The sequence below is a fragment of the Eucyclogobius newberryi genome, unplaced genomic scaffold, assembly GCF_026437365.1.
Source record: "Eucyclogobius newberryi isolate DKJ021-1_F unplaced genomic scaffold, fEucNew1.0.hap1 SCAF_8, whole genome shotgun sequence".
In the NCBI taxonomy this organism is placed as follows: Eukaryota; Metazoa; Chordata; class Actinopteri; order Gobiiformes; family Gobiidae; genus Eucyclogobius; species Eucyclogobius newberryi.
Genome location: NW_027316500.1, coordinates 22,158,256 through 22,179,051, shown reverse-complemented (window position 1 = coordinate 22,179,051; position 20,796 = coordinate 22,158,256). Strand labels below are relative to the sequence as shown.

The following is a 20,796-nucleotide window of genomic DNA, read 5'->3' as shown; positions in this document are numbered from 1 at the left end:
GGAAGTCTGTCATTTTCCCATGTAGTGTATAAGAGCAGCAACGTGAGCTCTTTTATAACTTTCACTGCCTCGTATTATATCATTAAAGAAAATCTGAAAAAATTACACAAAACTATGTCCTCCCCTCTCTCATCCCCCATTTAACACTTATCTATCCTGTCTAATATCTATCCTGCCTTCGGGCCAAAAAAACTAAAATGAAGATGTAATTGAACACTTTGTGCAAATTAACCAATTACTTTAAATCTGCTGATCAAAATGGCTGTTTTGCATAGTTTTCTTATTCGTATTTAGGAAACTTCTCAAACAGATGCAGTTGAACATATAGATGAAATAAGATTTGTATTTTTGTTCTGGCAGGATCACTCTGAGAACCCTCTTGGTGCTGCTGTTACTTTGGCTCATGAGTTGGGGCACAACTTTGGGATGAACCACGACACTCCGGAGCGCGGCTGTGGATGTAGGATGACTGTGGACCGAGGGGGTTGCATTATGACTCCATCTACAGGGTGAGAACTGCTCCCATACGCACACACGCACACACGCACGCACGCACGCACGCGCACACACACGCACACACACACACACAAATTAGCAGTGGTGGATCAATCCGAATAACCCTAACAGCCTGTTTAAGCTAGACTGAGTGACGGTATGGGTTTCCATGGATTCAATGAATTCAAATAAAACAAAATGTACATTCAAGAGCTGACAATTAATCTTAAAGCCATTCACTCATTCTTCTTTAGAAATAAAATTAGTTTTTCTCTTAATTGTAGAGAACAGTTCATCAAGGCTACATTTGTCTCAGTGCTGGTTTATTATATTTTTATATTATATATGCATTCTACAGCAACAGTGTTAAACAGCAACAGTGTTAAAACCTCTGAACTCGGTTTATCATTTAGCTCTAAAGTTCAGCTCTACGGTTCAGCATTAAGGTTCATTACAGGAGAAAGATACAGAACTCACCACTGTTAATTATATTCTACAGTAGAATGGCAATCACTGGATGTGAGAAGAGAACAACACTGCCTTTGTGTACAAGGCTATAGTTGGCATTTTGTCTGGTTATTTATCAAGTTTATTAAACATCAGTTCAAGTATTCACCCTTTGAGGTCTCAGGACATTTTTATCTTACAATCCCATTGTATTGATACACTTTCAACAACTTTGCTCCCTCCCTGCGGGACAAAACACAGCTACTTTTTGCATTAAATTAAATGGATTTTTTGACTACCCACAGTGTCGATGCACTTGTTTTATATAATTTTCATCTCATATTGTATGTATTAATGTGTTTTATGTATTGCTTAATTTATTGAATGTGTTATTTGTGTTTTAGTATCCTGTGTTTGTTTCTTGTTTCTCATTTTGTCTTCCCTGTATAAATAAATAAAATGAATTAATGGGTCAACATATTATGCCAGTAATTTTCTGGAAATTTCCTGAAAGTTTGAGGCATTCTTAAAAATAAAAAACTGACAAAAGGCTTAAAACATCAGATTTTTTACTGAGTGTCAGTCACCATCCATCCATCCATTTTCTGCCGCTTATCCGGGGCCGGGTCGTGGGGGCAGCAGTCTGAGCAGGGACTCCCAGACTTCCTCCTCCCCAGACACTTCCTCCAACTCCTCCGGGGGGATCCCGAGGTGTTTTCATCTCATACCTCAGTCACCCTTTATAGAACCATTACTTTCTTGAATAATTAAACAAGTTTTTTGATAATATAACCTCAATGTCATGTTATAATTATTACAATAAGTGCCTTCTCCCACCACCCAGGTCTCGATAACCTTGTCTCAGCGACTTCAGTTCTAATCATCCTACTCCTCTTTATGGTGGTTCCAAGTTTTGTTTATCAAGTCACCAGACTGTCATTTCTTTTGTTTGCAATCACATCAAGTGCATTATCATTTTTTTTGTACTCAGATGTGACTGATCTTCATCAGTTTCAGGATGTTTGAGGCCATGGCATATCAGTCTGGTCACCCCTCCATCTGGTTAGGGCAAAATCAAACTTCCCTCACGTCACCAGTTTTGTGCTTCGTAATCTGCAATGTTTTATTTTTTCCTCATAAGCCTACTTATATTTGTTTCATGCAGACATACCCTGCATGGTCCTGATTGGCTAATCACACCCATTTGAATTGAAGGAGATGAAACTGGTTACCAGACTCACATCTTTGTAAAGTATGGGAGTCAGTGTTTTTTGGATCCCAGGCAACCAAAATACATCCGATTTGGTAGAATTTCTGTTAACAAACATAACTAAATCAATAAATAACCTATATAGAAATATAGGCCAATTTTGTTTATGTTGCATGGATGTTGGTTTTGTTTTTTATTTTCAGTAATTAGATTCTTCCTCCTTGCTGAATGAAAATGATCTACATAAGGAAAAACAACACGTAGGCACAAAAAACACAACTGCAATGGACACATTGATGGATATCTATTGAATTTAACTTTTGGCTGCAGAGAAAAAAACATTGCCCAGAAGCTTTAACGTCTTCTGTTCATTCATAATGTCCATTGTTGATCCTGACTGATGTAAGACTGTGTTATTGTTAATATTTTGGAGAGTCCAAGTAAAGTGATTTAAACATTTGCCAGTCCAAGCTTTTAGAATGAAGCCATTTTGTGATTTGAACGTATCAGAAAATTTGTAAATCATAGTTTGTTGGTATTTTTCTTTATTACTGCTAGATTCAGTAGAGGAGAATTATAGCAGCCCCATAAACAAACCAGTAGCTCCATGGCACCTGACTCAACCAGGACACCACACAATCTTGGCTGTATAAAATCCTCAGCTCACTTGTTCGGATGGCATATTCTCTCCCTGTCCTCAGCTCAGCCATATCGGCTGCTGACCAACCTTTACCTGGCTTCTGAAGGCAAAATCAGGCTGTGCCTGCTCCAAGACATGCTGCTCCTCTACTTAGCCTAGAACAGGGCAATTCAATGTGAGAAATAATATTGCAAAATCCTTTGCCAGTACTGAACCAGAATGAAACTAGGACTAGATAACCAACCAGGTTTCTAAATCAAGACCAAGCCAGGTCTAAACTCGTGCTAACCCAGAATGAAACCAGTAAACAAGATGGGTTATGGGCCGGTTTAAATTAGTTGGGGGGCCGGATTTGGCCGGTCAGAAATTAGTGCACCAAGGACAGAAAAATATCTTATCTATATGTTGAATATAATTCTAACTGCAAAATACTTCTCTTTTACTATTGTGAATTAATTGATGGTCTAGATATATTTCTAACCCAGGGGTCTGCAACATTTAACTTCAAAAGAAAAAGCAGCATTTGAAGCACAATCAAAACAAACTTAATTTAAAGCCAGCCTACTGTTTGTCGCTATAAATACATTTTAATGTTAAAAATATAAAACAAATCTTGATCAACTTGTCTGTATAGGGGGTTCTCCCCCAGGAAGGTTTATGTCATGTGCAATTACTGTGAAATTCATGAGCAATCCATGTGCCGTTGTGACACATATTCATGTGCAATTACTGTCATGATCACATGCAATGGTATTTTTGTATTTATTTATTTATTTTTATCTTTATTATTTTTTCCCCTCCATCCCTTGTTGGGAAATGGGAGGTTTTGTCTATGGGAGTTTTTTATTTATTTATAGGAGATCTTCTACTGAAAGTGTTTTTCAGACTTCCTATAAGTGATCTGTTCTTCTGTATCTACCTCTGTATCTACCTGCGTTGCACCAATGAAATTTCCCCATGTGGGACAATAAAGGATTATCTGATCTTATCTTATCTTATTTCCAGCATTTTGGCTCATTTTAGATTTAGATTCATATTACATGGTTTAACACGGATCCCGCCTCAGCACAGACTGGATTGACAAACTTGTGAATTACTTTAATTACTATACATGGGTTTATTGCTAAGAGGCCCCAGCTCCTGTGTATCTGTTCCACTTCAGCACTCACATGCAGCCAATCCTCGTCACGCCCACGCTGAGGCTCCACAAAGCACTACAGGGAGCGCACTCTTTGGTTAGGATGTCTGAATGTATGTTCTATCCTAAAAATATGTTTTAAGAACACCACAAGAAGCCCTGGAGCTTTAAAGAGGCATATGCAGCCCCTGAGATAGTGTTGCCCAGTGTATAAAAAGATACAGCTATGTTGTGCTATTCTGTTGACCATATAAATAATTAAGGAGCGTGCCTGCATGGGCTGTGTTACCTTAAGTGACCTTTCACCAAAAACGTTGGAAAAGAACAGTCAAAATCAGTTTGAACAGTGACAGCAGCTGCAAACTGAGCTCCTCTTTAAACATTTATCTAAAGGAGGCTTGATGTGCCCCATAGATTCATGCACTCATACATAATGCAGTATATACATTGGAATTTGAATGCATGGTAGAGGTAGGTACTGTCATCCCCTAAGGATCGGGTGACAAAACTTTACAATGCTTCTGATGACCTTATCAAACACCAAGGGACTAGTTCAATCAATATTTCCACACTATTCAAATGTTAATGTTATATTGACCTTTTTGAAAGAGCAGAATTCATGTATTGATACCAGCATAATAATTCAGTTCATTGCTTAAGTTAAATCAAATTCAAAAGCTTTGAACGTGCCTGTGAAATGCATGCATAAATAATGTGTTTTCATTATGTATGTAGGAATAGATAGATAAAAGTAATTACCCTTGCATTGACATGGAGTTGAAATGTCCCACACTGTAACTGTATATATTTTTTTCAAGGTTAGATATTGATTGAGGAGAAATGCAAAAGCACATTCCATTTTGAATCAATACACAGACAAGATTTAAATAGCAAACTCAACTAAAAGTCACAACACTTTAATTAGTTGCACTCTATAAGATCCTGTTTTTCAACGTATTTGTGAGCATAAATGTACGTATAATTCAATAAATGCAAGGTGCACGTTTAATTCCATACCTTGGAACATTTCAAGCAAAGCAATAACATCTCTAAGGAGAGAAGAAGGTGATGTAACCTCCACCAAAAAAGTTACTTAGTGAAGTTTTAATGTAACTACTTTAAAGACAAAAATGAATGTTAGCATTTACCTTCCTCATTCACATGTCAACAAACCCAGACACCCAGACCTCCTCCTTTCCCTTCCCGCATTTCCTCTAATACTTTATTGTTATTCCGTCCATTAGGCTTCTGTCTGGATGCATGTAGACTGTAAAGGTCCACTTACCGTAGCCTGGCTTTCCAGCTGCAGTTTGTATTTGGTAGCTTGGACTTGCTAATGGTGCACGGAGCAGGCTGCATCTAAATGACATGATTATCTGTGACGCTGCCAGCTGCAATCAGGGCCAGGCTGCGCCAACATGGAGCTACACTGAGGTGCATTAGGATCAGGATTGACAGGCTGTGTAAGAAGAATATTATATATATATATATATATATATATATATATATATATATATATATATATATATATATATATATATATATATATATATATATATATATATATATATATATATATATTCTAGTGCCATACGTACACCAGAGACTCCAAGAGCCAGAGGTGAAACTAGAAAGGGATGACAGCGAAGAAATGATTAAGTAACTTGTCTGTTTTGACTGTCCAGAGATTTGTACTTCAGAACAATGAGGAGAGACTGGCGGGACTGTGGGACTGTGGCACTGTTCTTAGATGTTTAAAATGGGGAAGACTTTGGGAAGGGGAGATGAGGTAAGAGTTGCATTACAGAGAAGAAAAATAATGGAGAGACAGAGAGGACATTTTTCTCAGTTGTTTTCGTGACATATGAGAAAGTAAGGCTTCCGTTGGTTTGGATAACATTTGAGCGGCTTTAGCTTATGTTCTGGTCAGAATTCAATATGAAGTGTATATGAAAATAATATTACAAGTAGGGATTTCACCATATCATATTCCAGTGTTACAATATTACAAGATTATTGAGACCTTTACCAAACAACAGTGAAATCCTTAATACCTAACTAGTTTTATGAAAACTTTCGGAATGAAAACCTTGAGTTCATGTGACCTAAAAAACTAAGATAGTAAATAGTACTTTATATTTAGCTTTACTGTTTTTGGAGTGAATTATTTTTTACTTTCTACAATAATGTATCGATTCACCGTTAAATTCGGACATCAATTATAAGCCAACTTTTATATCGTACTGTATCCTTTAGCTGAGAGTCAAAGCCATCAGTTTTTGGCAAGTTATCAATTGTCTGGTTACCCCATTTTCAATTTTAAAGCAGAGTGTGACTCACAAAGACAGCATATAAAGCAATAGTTCTTGCTGGATGATGAAAACAAATCCTGGAAGCAGATTACTATTATATTAGTGATGATTTTCTAAAACAGACATGTAGAATTATGTAAGGGAGATTTGATCTAACAAAATTGACCAATGCATTCCAGCTGGATTTCTGTGTTTATTATCTCAACAGTTCTTTAAATGGCATCGTATTCACAATGTTTACTTCTTAAGGCTGAAACAGAAATACAACCTAAGCTTTACTGTACCAAGCCATTAGAAATATTGCTTAAGTTGAACTTCTACTACCGAAAGCTGTGTGAAAAGGCTAAAAGTTAATGCTAAACACAAATGGGCCCGAGTGAGGTGAAGAGGAACTAACTGCCATTATCTTAAAGTGGTTCTGGAGCTTGGGCAACAAATGAAGTAAATAGCTGTCCATTTAACTTAAGTGTTTTGCCTATATTGAATCTTTAATAGACCAATGCTACAGTGCTGACATTTTCAGAAAAGTCAGATCTTAGTTTTTAACATAAACCAAGAGCTCATCTCTCGACAGTGAGACTTTCATGACAGCAAAACAGAAAGAATGTACAGCCAACTCATTACATACATATTATATATTAAACCTATATGCAGTAATTTTCTATTCTATTTTTACTATTCTATTTTTAGTTGAAAGGGTTCATCTTCAAAACATACTGTTCTATTTGTTGCAGACAGAACATTTGCATAAAGCCACTGTATTTATTTCTTGTATATCATTATAATAGTACTTTTACATAATTAAAAGCAATCGTCTTGTCTCCAGTGTTTTCCCTAACATTGTCAAGGATAATTATTAACATGTGATTTAATTAGCAATACAGAATTTGCTTAAAGGTGAAGTCTGGATGGTGTGACACCTTCTAGTGCTCTGTCTGGATTGTTCCACATTTTGGCATTACACTTACGTTATCTTTCTCCATGGAGACAAGCAGGCGACACCACCAGGACAAGTCACAGAGCAGATCTGTGAGCAGTCTGCTCAAAGTGAGAATGTATGTTTGGGGGGAATTTATTTGAATAAATGCAATACTGTGGAACATTCCGATACTTCAATTAAATTAATTTCAATAAATGTTTTCCATCCATCCATCTTCTTCCGCCTATCCGGGGGCAGCAGTTTAAAACTTCCTGGGGGATCCTGAGGCATTCCCAGGCCAGCTGAGAGACAAAGTCCTTCTAGCGGACATGCCCGAAAAACCTCCTCAGGGAGGCGCCAAGGACGCATCCGGAACAGATACCCAAGCCACCTCTGCTGGCTCCTCTTGGACATTGGGGAGAAACGGCTCTACTCCGTGCTCCTCCCGTGCGACTGAGCTCCTCACCCTATCTCTAAGGGAGCGCCCTTACCACATGCAGCGACCGCATCACTGCAGACGCTGCATCCCTCACCCAAGATACTTGAACTCCTCCACCTGGAGAGGGCAAGCCATCTTTTTCCAGTTGAGAACCATGGCCTCTGATTTGGATGATTCTCATGCCAGCCGCTTCACACTCGGCTGCAAACCGTCCCACTACATTTTGCAGGTCCGGGAAACAGCAGAAATGAGATCTTGTGGTCCCCAAACCGGACACCCTCCGACCCCTGACTGCACCTAGAAATTCTGTCCATAAAAACTATGAACAGAACCGGTGACAAAGGGCAGCCCTGGCGGAGTCCAACATGCCCTGGGAACAGGTCTGACTTACTGCCGGCAATGCGAACACAGTTCCTGCTCCGGTCATACAGGGACCGGACAGCCCTGAGCAAAGGGCCCCGGACCCCGTACTCCCGGAGCACCCCCCAAAGGACACCCCGAGGGACACGGTCGAAAGCCTTCTCCAGAGCCACAAAGCACATGTGGACTGGTTGGGCAAACTCCCATGAACCCTCGAGCACCCGATGGAGGGTATAGAGCTGGTCCAGTGTTCCACGACCGGGACGAAAACCACTCTGCTCCTCCTGAATCCGAGGTTCCACTATCGGTCGGATTCTCCTCTCCAGTAAAGACCTTACCGGGGAGTGTAATAGTTGGAACACACCCTCTGCTCCGGTCCCCTTCTTGAACAGAGTTCATTCTTTGTAACGCCTAAAGTCACAACAGCAGTTGCCTCAAAAGGCGATACTGAAAAACAGATTAAACAATGTGCATAGGAAATCATCAAATGTAAATGTGTTAATTTCTTATGGACAATGTTCAATAAGAAACAGACTGTGGAGCCAGAACCACTCATTCTAGCAAGACAGTTCATCCAGGCAGATGAAGAGCCATTCACTAACATAATACTGCAGGCATTCAATCTTGAAAGCATTGCATTCTGGGTTGTTTATTTACACTTTCTATTGCATATATATATTGCTTTTAAGAGCTATGTCTTGTCCTCCTAGGTTTCTAGATGGTTTATATAAGACATTGTATCATGTGATGATAAGATGATATTATGATATAAATGGTAAAGTTAAAGCGAGTTGGGTTAAGTGTCTTGCCCAAGGACACAATGGCAGTATTCACATGAGGCAGCTGCGATCGCACCGCCAACCTGCAGGCCAGTGGATCTGACCACTCTGACCGAGCGGGGAGTTGAACCGCCGACCTTTGGATTGGAAGACGAGTTGTCTAAGTAAATCTTTGCCTCTTTCAGTCCTGCTCACAACTTCACTTTTTCATTACATCCTAAAACCAAGTTATTCCCATTTTTGTATCCCATGTTCAAACAAAGCTCAGCAGAGATTACATCATACAATTTTCCCAGTCACCATTCCTTTCAGTACCTTTCTTTGAAAAAAGGAATAAATGGACTTGTATAGCGTTTAAACGTTCTATAAGATCCTTGTCAGATTGCTAACACAATAATCTGTTGGCTCATTGTGATACGGTAAATGCAGTAGCTACTGTGAGATAACAGCACACATCCTGCCTTTGTCTGGTGGATACCTGGCTGGTTGACAGTTATGAGACGATGATCTGAGAATACACAGGTGCCTTTCTCACAGCTTGCAAAGACATTTACTTGGCCTTTAGTGAAGGTGAGAGAGGTGTGGAGGAGGAGGCTGGATGGCTAATTAAGTTTGGGCTAACTGTTGTGCATGGACAAATTAGTTCTACAAGAGCAAAATGTGCCTGCAAAGTGATTATCCCGGGAGAGGTAAGACCTGTGCTGGGGTCATGTTCTGGGCAGTGATGTGAGATCAGCTGTGAAGAGGCGACCTAAGGCTATGTTTAAAGTAAACTATGTAAAGTACTTCATGCTTTTGATTCTATAAATGCTTCATTTTGTGTCGATTTGAACGTTAGATTTTAGCTGAATCATTGGTTGGTGATCAATTATGGTTTTGGTATGGAAAAGGTGAGATTTTTTGGCCTGTATGCTGTGTGACATTTTATACATTGTCAGAATTGAGAACATGTGGGATATTGTTACAAAAATGAATGGCAATCTAATACATTTGAATTTAGATTTTCTTGGCCTGTTGTGGTACTGGCACCTTGGGAGTAAGTCTTCCCTAATATTTGTCTTGCCAGAAGTTCTTAGAAATTTCCATATTTCATCTGCATAGTAAAACAAAACCCAGTGCAAATAACATAATGCATAATTGAAAAATGTGCATGTTATGGATGATCAGTTCAGAAATGTGGTTTGAAAGCCTTGGGCTAAGCCACATTTATTTTGTATGCGGAAAAGTAAACAATCATTCTAGTTCAAGAGAATAAAAGAAATTGTGTAACTACCAAGGTCTTGACATAATTTCCCTGATTTTGCATTCTAATGTACATTTTGTGACTAAAATAACATTTAGATGAGAAAAAAAGAGTATATGCATTATAACAAATGAGTATCATCCCTGTGACTAATTCTACTATAGTTCCAGATTAGACAGCAGCCTCGTCTATATAAACACTACTAAGATTTTCTTGATCAGCCTTTACAGATTTAGGCCAGTAAAACTTCTTTTGCAAATAGTTTTATGGCTCCTGACGCTACAGTTAAACGTGACTTTGAACCATCTCAATGACCCAGGCTGGCTTCATTGCTCACTTGTGGATAGTGATCTTAAACGGGCTTTAAATGTCATTGCAGTCTTTCAGTCTAATACTGCTGTCCTTTTATTTTGGGACTCGTAATGTCCTAAGTTGGGCCTGGTGTTGGCATCAGCTCCACTCATTCAACATAAAAGCCGGCCAGGCTATTAAATCCAGTATGCTACATCTGAGTTAGAAGAAAACTGACCAAGCAAGTTCTCTGGATCATTGCAGTTTACGTTGACACTACAGTCTGTCAATGTAATTATCAGGAAAAACTTACTATGCAGCTGTTTTTGAAGTGAAAAGTGAAATGAATACAAAATTGGTTGATCACTATGCAAATTTCTCAAGTATAGCAGCACTATTTGTCCAGGCAATTAATAATATAGATTGTTTGAATGACAAAACAACTTGCAACCAAAACTACCCCATTACGTTTCACCAAGACGCCAATCCAGAGCAGCAACCAAATCACTGTTGCTAATATCATCTTACCAAATGTATATGGTGGTCAACAGACTTTCTACCACTTACATTCCAATCCTTGTCACAGGCATTGCATACTGTCGTTAAGGTTGTTTCCTCGGGCAAGACCCTTCACCGCTTTTATGCATGTATATATAGTTTTATTGGTGATTTCGATTTTTCCAAAATTTTACTTAATTGCAGCAACTTTTTTATGATTGTTGGTTAGCCCAGTGCATCTTATAAACTGACTGTGAAGCTGAACTTTGGCTAAACTGTGGCTGGCTGATGAAGCGCTCTTATGCAACTCATAACTTGCAAAATCTCAGAATCAAAACCTCTGATACTGCAGCTTCAATAATGGACACACTCCTAATTTATTGTGGTCTGTACACAGTAAAAATATAAAAGTTTTGCTACAGAATACTCAATACCTGCATTAAAATGTAATTTGTAACGTATGCATTACCTGTACTTAGACTAATCAGAGTACTGTATTCCAAATACTTTTTCACAACAAAGACAACAATGTGTTTTTGTGACCATCTGTTCTGCATTTACAAAAACCTTTTTTTTTCTATTTTTCTCGCTCATTCAGGGCTGTTCAAAGCCTAACTTTCATGAGCAAATGCCACAATGTATTCTTCTGATTTTTCAAAATACCACCAAAACAAAGATTGTACCAGAATATAATATGTACTCAACATGAGCATTCTGAATACATATACATATTCAGTTACTTTTCAACACTGAACAATGGCTTAGGCTCAAAACTTTGCTATATATAGGCTCACAGAAATTCTATAAGTCATTTATAGCATACTTGTGAGATTTTAAACTAACTTTCAACAGAGCAAATTAAACTAGAAAAAAATTGTGGACTCATTTGTTATCATCTTCTAATCGGCTCAAAACCCACACAGTGCTTTTAAAATGCTTTGTGAGACTTCTCATTATTGAATATATTGTATAGTGTGTACATACTATAATAATGTATTTTTTTTTCTTCTTTTAGTTAACAATTTAGTTTAACCAGTGTAGTAAGTTCAACACTAAAATAAAGGCAGTGTTTGCGAACTAAGTTATGTACTGTATATTGCCCTGCCGTACTAGACCATCTTTCTTTCAGCAGTTATTGAAATAAAGCAGTAACTGAAATAAAATCAACTGTTCTTTACCCATGCACCAATTCCTATGACTAGTCCTGACCTCAAACATGTGTGTGTCGTGTTATCAGCTGCGGTCCACACTCCGTACAAGAGGCTTGGCTTGCTCTGCACCAGTCTGATCTGCATAGGCTGTCTGTCTTTGATTTAAAGCCTGTTTCCCCACGCTCTGCACAGTAAATCTCTTTTTACTGATAGCGCAATGGTGTAAAAAAAAAATCTCTAGTGGATTAAGGAGAGCAGACCTGTGCAGATTGGAAAAAATTGACTGCATGAAAGCGCGTGTTCAAAAGGTAGACCGCTTGAGTGAAGTGGACAGAGCTGTTGCACCCAAGGGCGTCTGTTGGAAGTGGATGTTTTTTGTGGCTTTTATGTTTCGAGGAAATCGCTGTTGTTTGGCACAAAAAACACCCTGCTTTCTCATTTCCCATTGAATGTTTTTACCATTATCTTTATCACCCTTAGGAAAAGCATCTATGTACTCAACTTAATATCCATGCATTTTGATGTGGCCAAATCCCCCCCAGGCTCAGCTCACCACTTCTCCCTGACTTATTCCGATGCCAAGCTTTTGCAATGTACAGGTTTTATGCAGATTTTACGCCCCAGTGAATTTGAAGACTTTGGTGAGGATCCAGTTGCCTAAGTGTGTGATATGTTATTGTCTGATGTGTGCCCTCGCTACTTTCATCTACATCCCATAGAGTTCTAAACATGAAACTGATACGGAGTATCACTAGCTCTAACCCAGGTCTAAAACACTTGGTGTTGTCTGGGATAGGATTACACACTTGTTATACTATTCTAAATAAGGACTAACCCAAAGGTGGACAGAAATGCCCATTCAATTTGTGTGCAGAAACATTGTAGATTGGCCCATTACACAGCAAGTTATTAAGGTTTGGGACAAAATCTCGTGCCTTGCAAGTAGAGCTGTGCACCATTATTCACCTTTGAAAAATGTGCCGCACGTGTCAAACTAGAAAGTGAAACTTTACGCTGTTCCCGTGTACTCTCATGTGTTTGTGTTGCTATCACTTGTTTGCATTGTGGTTTTCAGTTAGAACTGGACATACGTCGTACAACTATGTTTTGAAATAAGATTTAACACAGTTGCAGAGTGATTAAAAGCTGGGAAAACAGTTTTTGCATATTTTTTGCCACTAATTTACACTCTAAAAAATGCATGCACAGAAAAATGAACCATTCAGGAACCGGTACTGAAAAGGAGGTATCACTAAAGTACTGGTAACGAAAAAAGATCAAACAGTACCCAGCCCTAATTGCAAGTATCACAAGAATGTGCACACGTGGAAAAGGATCTTGTTTTTACATGCACATTTTAGTGAGTAGGCAGTTTGCAGTGGAATGTCCCCTATGTCCCCCTATATATATATATATATATATATATATATATATATATATATATATATATATATATACACACACTCAGAGTAGGATTATCTGAGTTCTCAGATTGAGAATGACTCTTGGATGAGAGTCCCAGATAACTACTGCTGATTTTTTTTTCTACATTAAAAAAAACATAAAACACAGAATAATACAGAATACAAAGAATACAACCAAAGAGCAAAAATCCAAACAAGATCATAAGCAGATATCAAAAGAAACAAACTCTCTGCACGTCCAAATAAAAACAAAATCCTAAATTTGTCAAATTTGTCCATTTCCAAATCAAGTTTGTATGTCATTTTTTCATTTGTCTGATGTCTGTTAGTGAAGGCCTTATTTCCTGTTAAAAAAGTACATTCCAAAAGTATTCATCTATTGTGTCCATGGCAGGAGCGTTGAGGCATAGTACATAGTTCCAAAATTGAGAGGGACAGGACAGTCCCAGAACACTCCTACATGCGAAACAATGTGCATTTTTCATCACTCTGAAACTCACAAATGTTGAGAATAAGTTTAAAGAAATATAAATGGTTATACATAAAAATCCCCATTGATCGTGTTGAAAGGTAAGACACTCTGCCTATTCATGTTTTTTGCCTCACTGTAGCTCTAAAGTTCCCAGTGTTTATTGCAAAGACACTCACATTCTCGTATTTATTTTCAGTTGCGCTGCACCAAAAGCTGAGTCTGGAGCGATGACAATTCCTCTGAGCCTTGCTGCTGTTATTGGCATATCACACGGTCTCATCCTCAAAAACTAATAACATTTTCAAATTCAATCCCGTTGCGCACCAAATTAGACATTAGTCAGCACTTCAGGTAGAAACCTCCACCACTGAGAGAAATTAAGGCGCAATATGGATCCAAGCGGGCTCTTTTATCGCACACGAAGAATACTCACAGACTCAATATAATCTTCCCTGCAGTCACTACTTAAAATTGTACCTCATTTTTCAGGCTTTACGTCCAAAATAGTGTTTTCAATTGGGGATATATCTTCAATGGATTTCTATACACATTCTGCGGACCATCACCATTAAGCACTCAGTACTGTGAATGATGTGTCTATGCATTTGGTTTACTCAGCAGAATGAGCTCTTGTTAATGTCAGAAGTTCCATTTTCTAAATAGCAGGAATTCTAACTAAAAATGATCCTTGGGTTGGCTCCCTATTATGGAGGTGAAAGTGCAGGGTTCTAAAGCCCTTGCCATGTATGGTGTAGTGGCCTCTAAAGGTGGGAAAGTCAGTCACCATGTCTGAAGTGATGGTGTTTAATTTGCGGGGGATTGAAGAGGTATAAAATGGCAGCCATGTCTCTTACAGGCAGCCCTTGGTCATCAGCACTAACAGAATTAACCTCTAAGTGAAGAGTGATTTAAAGGTGAGCTAGGTTGGGATTATCCCATTGACAATACTCTGATGTCATTACAGCAATCTATTAGAAATATGCAAAACTTTTCTAAACCGTTCACACACAAAATGAACCATAAGTGCAGAACTGTTCTGGACTGTGTAATTACACTGCAATTTACTAGGAATGAGAACTTGCATGGAATATAATCTTGTGAGTTTTTTACCATGACAAAAAAGGTGCTGGTGATGTACGTGCTAAGAAGCTGTAGTTCAAAAAAGCAGTTCTACGATGACAGCAAAACTGAAAAAAGTGAGGCCAAAATTGTGAACTGAACAACACATTTTACACATTTATTATAAATTATGTGAAAATGTGATCTTGTCTTGCTCTTGTAGCAGAACCTATGTGTGTCTTGTGGAAATGTATGTCATCCCTTTTCTTCAAGTTACTTTACCTTTTCATAGCATACTACATAAATACTACATTTCTAGAAGACTTATGTTGATCAGGGAACATATGGCATTTTAAGGGGACTCTTTAAGTACCGTATAGAAAACATGCTGTGATCAAGACGGCTCAGATATAATAATGACCGCTGCTGTTTACCACATTCTCTCTTTACTCCTCTCCCTCGAGTGTTCTTTTTCGAGACTTGAAGTGAGTTTATCATATTGTGTCTGTAATCTCCTCATCCAGGTATCCATTCCCCACCGTGTTCAGCACCTGCAGTAAGAAGGACCTGGCAGCCAGTCTGGAGAAAGGTGTGGGGATGTGTCTGTACAACATGCCCGAGGTCAAGGTGCTCTACGGGGGACAGAAGTGTGGCAACGGCTACGTGGAGGAGGGGGAGGAGTGCGACTGCGGAGAGCCAGAGGTACAGATCGCAGCTTGGTGCTCAAGTGTTTCAGTGAATGGAAATGAGGCTTTAGGTGGGTGATACAAGCTCTGTGTGTTGTGTGTTGACGAGCAATTAGTTGTTCATCATAATCAACCATCAATCATCATAAAAACGTCCAAATTGATATACCGGTGAGCTAAATGCATTATCTTTGGACAGGGATGTATCTGTAAAAAATCAAATCAGACAATTATAGTTGAATTGCATCCTTCCTCTAAAATGTGTCAAGTTGTAGCATTGATAAAGTATAGGAAACGTGATCTGTTTCAGGCCAATCCTGTCATTTTGACTCATTGACTTTTCAAAGTTTATTTTAAAGAAAGACAGAAAATGTCTGTAAAGCGGTTGTTTTAATTCCAATTCAATACTTTTACAGTTTTACTTTTATAGTTTTACAGTTAGTAGTTTGTTAGTTATTATTTATTTACTATTTATTTTATTTAAAAAAAATTAAGTCAATGGGAACTTGAAAATGGGTGGTTTGAGTTCAGGCGTTAATGCTCTAGTCTAGTTCTTATAGTGGTGAAGAAGAATGCACCAGGTACAAACCATAATTGATAATGACTAATATTGATATTTAATACATAATCTGTCCAACTATTTGCTATTGCTATAGATATTTGTGGAAGTTGTAATATGCACACAAACAACTCAAATCTGCAAGACTTTACCTTAAGTCAGAGCTGTGTTTGGGACAGAGCCATGCCAAGGAGGGCTTCGAGATCTTTGGATGAATATGCGGACATTACGCATGACAGATTTTGATCGACAGAAAAAATCCTGTTTAAACTCGAGGTTAATCTCTAAATAGATCGAGCAGCGGAGGAGTGGTACAGCCTGCCTCTGCCCCTCACACCCGTCTGCTGCGGGTTTAGAGCGAGTCACGGCTTTGGCTTCCATATTCGCAAATATTTAAACTCTGTTCCTCCGCGAATATGTGACAAGGATTTACTTCTTTTCTGCTTTGACCCCATCTCTCTTCCTGTTAAATGTGAAACATAAGCGCAGCGGTATGAGTCAGCACCACGCAGAAAGCGGTCTGTATGTGATGGTCTTCTCCTTGAAACGCCATATTTATCACAATGAAGCGCCAATTCTGCATTGTCCCAGTGCAGACAGGTGACTCCAGCTGAGAAGAGAGAGAGGGAGAGGAGAGCACTCAGACAAACCAAAGAAAGAAAGTCAGTTTGTGAATGACACTGAAAATAAATGTTAGTTTGCCTATTTAAACTCTAATTATTACTGTTATTTCAGGCTAATATGTGAATATATAGTTGTAATTTGTATTGTTTTGTTTTATCATCTTTATAATATCTCGAGGCTGTGGGAGGGCGTAGACACATTTTTTATCTCCCAAGGGTGGCGTGCCTAGGGATGCATACCTAAACCCACGTTCAGGTTCAAGTCCGGATTTGAATCCAGATGTTTAGGTTCAGGTCCGGACCTAATGAGTCCGGCTGAACTCATGCCATATTTGCATAATGTTATAACAGCATAACACAAGCTACTTGGCTCAATTAAGTTGAAGACACATGAACAGGGACGACTATCAAACACAAGGCTTAACTGCAGATTGAAATAAACTCAATTTATCTGGTTTATTCACTGTTTATTAACAGAAGTTACAACTTACAAATCACAAGCTACTAGCTAGCAGCTAGCTGCTAAACAGTTAACACACATTCATGTGTTTTACTAGAGGAACAACTTCCGAACAAGAGCAAGTTGAGTATTGCTATTGGGGCAGCTGTTTCAGCTGATACTATGTTTGTAAGTGTGTTACTGGTTTGACTGGGCTGTTTCCCACACTTGAAGTTTAATACCTTTAGATACATTTCCACTCTTTAATTTTGCAGATACATTGGCATCAAAGTCAGGTAAAAACCTTCAAAAACTAGCAAAAAAGTCAACTAGAACCACTATAAATCAATCAACTTAGCAGTATCAAAAATAGAATATGAAAATATTTTACACTACACACAATACATCATATTAACAGCATTAAACACAAGACCATATTTAACAACTGTAGAATACAAATACTATTACAAAATATAAGCTCCAATTAATGAATCCAGCAATTAAACAATATTACTTTGACTTAGTATTTACTTAGATGTATAAATATGTATATTGCACATTAACCCACCTAAATAAATGCTACACCACAACATAATACAGTTATTTTATTCATATTGTAGCGACCCTAGTCTCTAGTGCGCATGCGTGTGGTCTCTGGGGCGGAGCTAAGAGCGGGCTCAGGAGACGAGGTGTTTTTTGATGTTCCTGTTCCATCACCATGGTTACGGCCAACAGTAACAAACTCTGTTCAAGAAATAAAGTGACAACTTGTGAGCACTAAACCAGCATTACTGACCCAGCGAGAAGTTACAATATTTACACCCAAACCAAAGCACAACCCGCTCCTTTAACAAGCGTCTTAAACTAACTCACGGAGCGGCACGAGCGACGACACACGCGACGGCTTCAAACGATTCAAATAAAGTCAGCGATCTTCCCGAAGGTTCGGTCTCTCGCGTCTTCAAACTCATTGCGCCGGCTTCAACTTCTGCCGCGCGGAAGACGCGTGCGTCGCTGATGCTCCGGGCCATTGACAGCGATGTCAGTGTTTACGTCTTTTCCAGCGCGAATTTCGCGATCTATGGAAGGTTTAGGATGGTTTAGATTCTAGAACGTAAAGGATATAGATTGTGAGAGGTAGAGTTTTAATGAGTCCAGAACCGAATCACCGGGGTTTCGTTTTTTTTGGACCTGAACCGAAACGTTTTTACAAGTCTGGATCCGGTCCGTCGTAGCGGTACGCATCCCTAGGCGTGCCAGAAAAAAGTGTGAGATGCACTGCCTTAAGTCCTTCAAACAAAAGTTGCCTCTTATAAACTCCACCAAAGTCTTTTTATTTACGTCATTCATGCCAACTCCCAAAAGCATTGGCCAAGACGTTGTAGTGATGCCATTCCCTCTTCTCCGAGTCATTAATCAGCCCTGTGTTCACTTGAGCACCACGATCCAAACAGACGTGCTTTTGTTCCAAGTGCAATGATGCCTTGTTTGGCCGAGCTCGGCACAGTGGTGCATGCTACCTGCCCCAGCACGCTTCATCTCTCATTCTCACACTCCACAGGACCAGGATCAATCCAAGAGAGAATCACATATGGGAGGCAGGTTCACTTCCAGATGGAGCCAAGCAGTTGGGGTTTAAAAAGGTGTGAGACAAGAATAGGATTTCACAATGAATACGTCACACGGTAATGGTTTTTCAGTGCAGAGTGCCCGGAGCTCATTATTTGGTTTATGGTGAAACATTTATAGTTTAGAGACATAAAATCAGATCACACTTTGGCTTATTTACAATATATTAAGCAAAAAACGTTACATATAATACAATTTGAAACATGAAACATTTGTTTAGGGCTGGGCAAGTTAACGCGTTATTATCGCGTTAATTCATAATTTATTTAACCCGATCAATTATTTTAACGCGCGTTAACGCAGGTGGGATTCCCCTGTTGTCCTGCACATGCTCAGTGGAGTCGAGTCGTCCTGCACATGCTCAGTGGAGTCGAGTCGTCCTGCACATGCTCAGTATCCTGCACATGCTCAGTGGAGTCGAGTCGTCCTGCACATGCTCAGTGGAATCGAGATGTCCTGCACATGCTCAGTGGAGGAGAGTCGTCCTGCACATGCTCAGTGGAGTTGAGTCGTCCTGCATATGCTCAGTGGAGTTGAGTCGTCCTGCACATGCTCAGTATCCTGCACATGCTCAGTGGAGTCGAGTCGTCCTGCACATGCTCAGTATCCTGCACATGCTCAGTGGAGTCGAGTCGTCCTGCACATGCTCAGTGGAGTCGAGTCGTCCTGCACATGCTCAGTGGAATCGAGTCGTCCTGCACATGCTCAGTGGAATCGAGTCGTCCTGCACATGCTCAGTGGAGGAGAGTCGTCCTGCACATGCTCAGTGGAGTCGAGTCGTCCTGCACATGCTCAGTGGAGTTGAGTCGTCCTGCACATGCTCAGTGGAGTTGAGTCGTCCTGCACATGCTCAGTGGAGTTGAGTCGTCCTGCACATGCTCAGTGGAGTTGAGTCGTCCTGCACATGCTCAGTATCCTGCACATGCTCAGTGGAGTCGAGTCGTCCTGCACATGCTCAGTATCCTGCACATGCTCAGTGGAGTCGAGTCGTCCTGCACATGCTCAGTATCCTGCACATGCTCAGTGGAGTCGAGTCGTCCTGCACATGCTCAGTATCCTGCACATGCTCAGTGGAGTCGAGTCGTCCTGCACATGCTCAGTGGAGTCGAGTCGTCCTGCACATGCTCAGTGGAATCGAGTCGTCCTGCACTTGCTCAGTGGAGGAGAGTCGTCCTGCACATGCTCAGTGGAGTCGAGTCGTCCTGCACATGCTCAGTGGAGTCGAGTCGTCCTGCACATGCTCAGTATCCTCCACATGCTCAGTGGAGTCGAGTCGTCCTGCACATGCTCAGTGGAATCGAGTCGTCCTGCACATGCTCAGTGGAGTCGAGTCGTCCTGCACATGCTCAGTGGAGTCGAGTCGTCCTGCACATGCTCAGTGGAGTCGAGTCGTCCTGCACATGCTCAGTATCCTGCACATGCTCAGTGGAGTCGAGTCGTCCTGCACATGCTCAGTGGAATCGAGATGTCCTGCACATGCTCAGTGGAGGAGAGTCGTCCTGCACATGCTCAGTGGAGTTGAGTCGTCCTGCACATGCTCAGTGGAGTTGAGTCGTCCTGCACATGCTCAGTGGAGTTGAGTCGTCCTGCACATGCTCAGTATCCTGCACATGCTCAGTGGAGTCGAGTCGTCCTGCACATGCTCAGTATCCTGCACATGCTCAGTGGAGTCGAGTCGTCCTGCACATGCTCAGTGGAGTCGAGTCGTCCTGCACATGCTCAGTGGAATCGAGTCGTCCTGCACATGCTCAGTGGAGGAGAGTCGTCCTGCACATGCTCAGTGGAGTTGAGTCGTCCTGCACATGCTCAGTGGAGTTGAGTCGTCCTGCACATGCTCAGTGGAGTCGAGTCGTCCTGCACATGCTCAGTGGAGTTGAGTCGTCCTGCACATGCTCAGTGGAGTCGAGTCGTCCTGCACATGCTCAGTGGAGTCGAGTTGTCCTGCACATGCTCAGTGGAGTCGAGTCGTCCTGCACATGCTCA

General features: G+C 40.3%; 1 protein-coding gene across 2 annotated transcripts in view; it reads left to right on the top strand.

Moving 5' to 3' along the window:
• Positions 1–20,796, top strand: part of adam12b (ADAM metallopeptidase domain 12b) — a 104,991-nt gene that overhangs the window by 60,729 nt on the left and 23,466 nt on the right. For both annotated transcript variants that reach the window (XM_072437086.1, XM_072437085.1), the window contains exons 11-12: positions 361–509; positions 15,402–15,579. In XM_072437086.1, coding sequence (XP_072293187.1) covers positions 361–509; positions 15,402–15,579 — 327 coding nt within the window. The remainder of the gene's footprint in view (positions 1–360; positions 510–15,401; positions 15,580–20,796) is intronic.